Source organism: Colobus angolensis, unplaced genomic scaffold (genome assembly GCF_000951035.1).
Source record: "Colobus angolensis palliatus isolate OR3802 unplaced genomic scaffold, Cang.pa_1.0 Scaffold28, whole genome shotgun sequence".
Classification (NCBI taxonomy): Eukaryota; Metazoa; Chordata; class Mammalia; order Primates; family Cercopithecidae; genus Colobus; species Colobus angolensis.
Window position 1 is genome coordinate 6,422,883 of NW_012116043.1, and position 2,077 is coordinate 6,424,959.

The 2,077-nt window shown below is 53.0% G+C and overlaps 1 protein-coding gene across 3 annotated transcripts in view; it reads left to right on the forward strand.

The window, feature by feature from the left end:
• The window catches only part of HPD (4-hydroxyphenylpyruvate dioxygenase), a 65,266-nt gene that overhangs the window by 56,566 nt on the left and 6,623 nt on the right, over positions 1–2,077 (forward strand). For all 3 annotated transcript variants that reach the window (XM_011948504.1, XM_011948506.1, XM_011948505.1), the window contains 2 exons: positions 448–610; positions 729–800. In XM_011948504.1, the coding sequence (XP_011803894.1) occupies positions 448–610; positions 729–800 (235 nt within the window). The remainder of the gene's footprint in view (positions 1–447; positions 611–728; positions 801–2,077) is intronic.

Sequence of the window (2,077 nt, forward strand, 5' to 3'; positions counted from 1 at the left end):
GGAGGCTGAGGCAGGAGAATCGCTTGGAACCAGGAGGTGGCAGTTGCAGCGAGCCAAGATTGCGTCACTGCATTCCAGCCTGGGTGACAAGAGCGAAACTCTGTCTCAAAAAACAAAAAATAAAAATACCCAAAAATTATCCAGGTGTGATGGCACATGCCTGTAGTCCCAGCTACTTGGGAAGCTGAGGTGGGAGGAGCAATTGAGCCTGGAGGTTGAGGCTGTAGTGAGCCGAGATTACACAACTGCACTCCAGCCTGGGCAACAGAGTGAGACTTTGTCTCGAGCAACAACAACAGAAAGATCTAAATCTCTGATGGGTATGGTGGCAATGGCATCTCCTTTCTGGAGCCTGCTCAGGGACAGATTCTGGAAGGTGGAAATGGGGTGATGGAGGCCGTCCCTGGAGGCACTCAGAGCAGATGTGTCCCACCGCCCACCCTACAGGTACCTGAAAAACCTGCAGTTCCACCGCTTCTGGTCTGTGGATGACACGCAGGTGCACACAGAATATAGCTCTCTGCGATCCGTTGTGGTGGCCAACTATGAAGAGTCCATCAAGATGCCCATCAATGAGCCAGCGCCTGGCAAGAAGAAGTCCCAGATCCAGGTGAGGCTGCCCCTGGCTGGGGCAAAGGGGAGCAGGGAAGAGGTCTGGGGGCTCTTGCAGGGTCAGTGATGTAGGTGACGGGGCAAGTGACAGTGGTCTCCTTGTTTCCCTCCCCCAGGAATATGTGGACTACAACGGGGGCGCTGGGGTCCAGCACATCGCCCTCAACACCCAAGACATCATCACAGCGGTTAGAACCCCCTTCCCCTTCCGAATTCCTCTCTCATTCAGAGCCAGGGACGGTCTCTGCAAAATCGAGAGAGGAGTGGCGGCAGTCCTGGGCCCACTTCTCCCGGCTGGGAGACTGACAGATGCCCTCACTGCTTCCTGCAACTCATGGGCAGGCACAGCCCCACCCACCCCAGAGAGTTCAGTCTCCACAGAACCCCTGGGCTTTGGAGGTGGCAGGTGCCAGGGTATCAGGAAGCCTGGGTGATGGTCCCAGTTCTGCCAGTGGCTTGCTCTGTGTCTCTGGGAGGTTCAGTGCTGTCTATGGACTTTAGTTGCCTTACCTTAAAAATGAGGAAATCAGGGCTGGGCACAGTGGCTCATGCCTGTAATCCCAGCACTTTGGGAGGCCAAGGCAGGGGGATCACCTGAGGTCAGGAGTTTGAGACCAGCCTGGCCAACATGGTGAAACCCCGTCTCTACTAAAAATATATAAATTATGTGGGCGTGGTGGCGGGCGCCTGTAATCTCAGCTTCTCGGGAGGCTGAGGCAGGAGAATTGCTTGAACTTAGGAGGTAGAGGTTGCAGTGAGCCAAGGTCGCACCACTGCACCCCAGCCTGGGTGACAAGAGTGAAACTCCACTTCAGAAAGAAAAATAATAATAAATACAGGAAATTAGGACCGGGCACAGTGGCTCATGCCTGTAGTCCCAACTACACAGGAGGCCAAAGCAGAAGGATTGTTTGAGCCCAGAAGTTAGAGATCAGCCTGGCAAAATAATGGGACCCCTGTCTCCGCAAAAAGTAAACAAAATTAACCAGGCTTGTGGCTCATGCCTGTAGTCCTAGCTACTTGGGAGGCTGAAGCAGGAGGATCCATTTAGCCAAAGATTTCAAGGCTGCAGAGAGCTATGATCGAGTCACTTTACAGCAGCCTAGGTGACAGAGAGTGAGGCCCTATCTTCCCCAACACCAAAAAAAGAATTTTTTTTTTTTTTTTAAAGAGGAAATTAGGGGGTTGGGCATGGTGGCTCATGCCTGTAATCCCAGCACTTTGGGAAGCCAAGGCAGGCAGATCACTTGAGGTCAGGAGTTCAAGACCAGCCTGGCCAACGGGGTGAAACCCCATCTCTACTAAAAATATAAGAATTAGCTGGTTGTGGTGGTGCACGCCTGTAATCGCAGCTACTTGGGAGGCTGAGGTGGGAAAATCACTTGAACCCAGGAGGTGGAGGTTGCAGTGAGCCAAGATCGTACCATTGCACTCCAGCTAGGCAACTCAGAGAGACTCCTTCTCA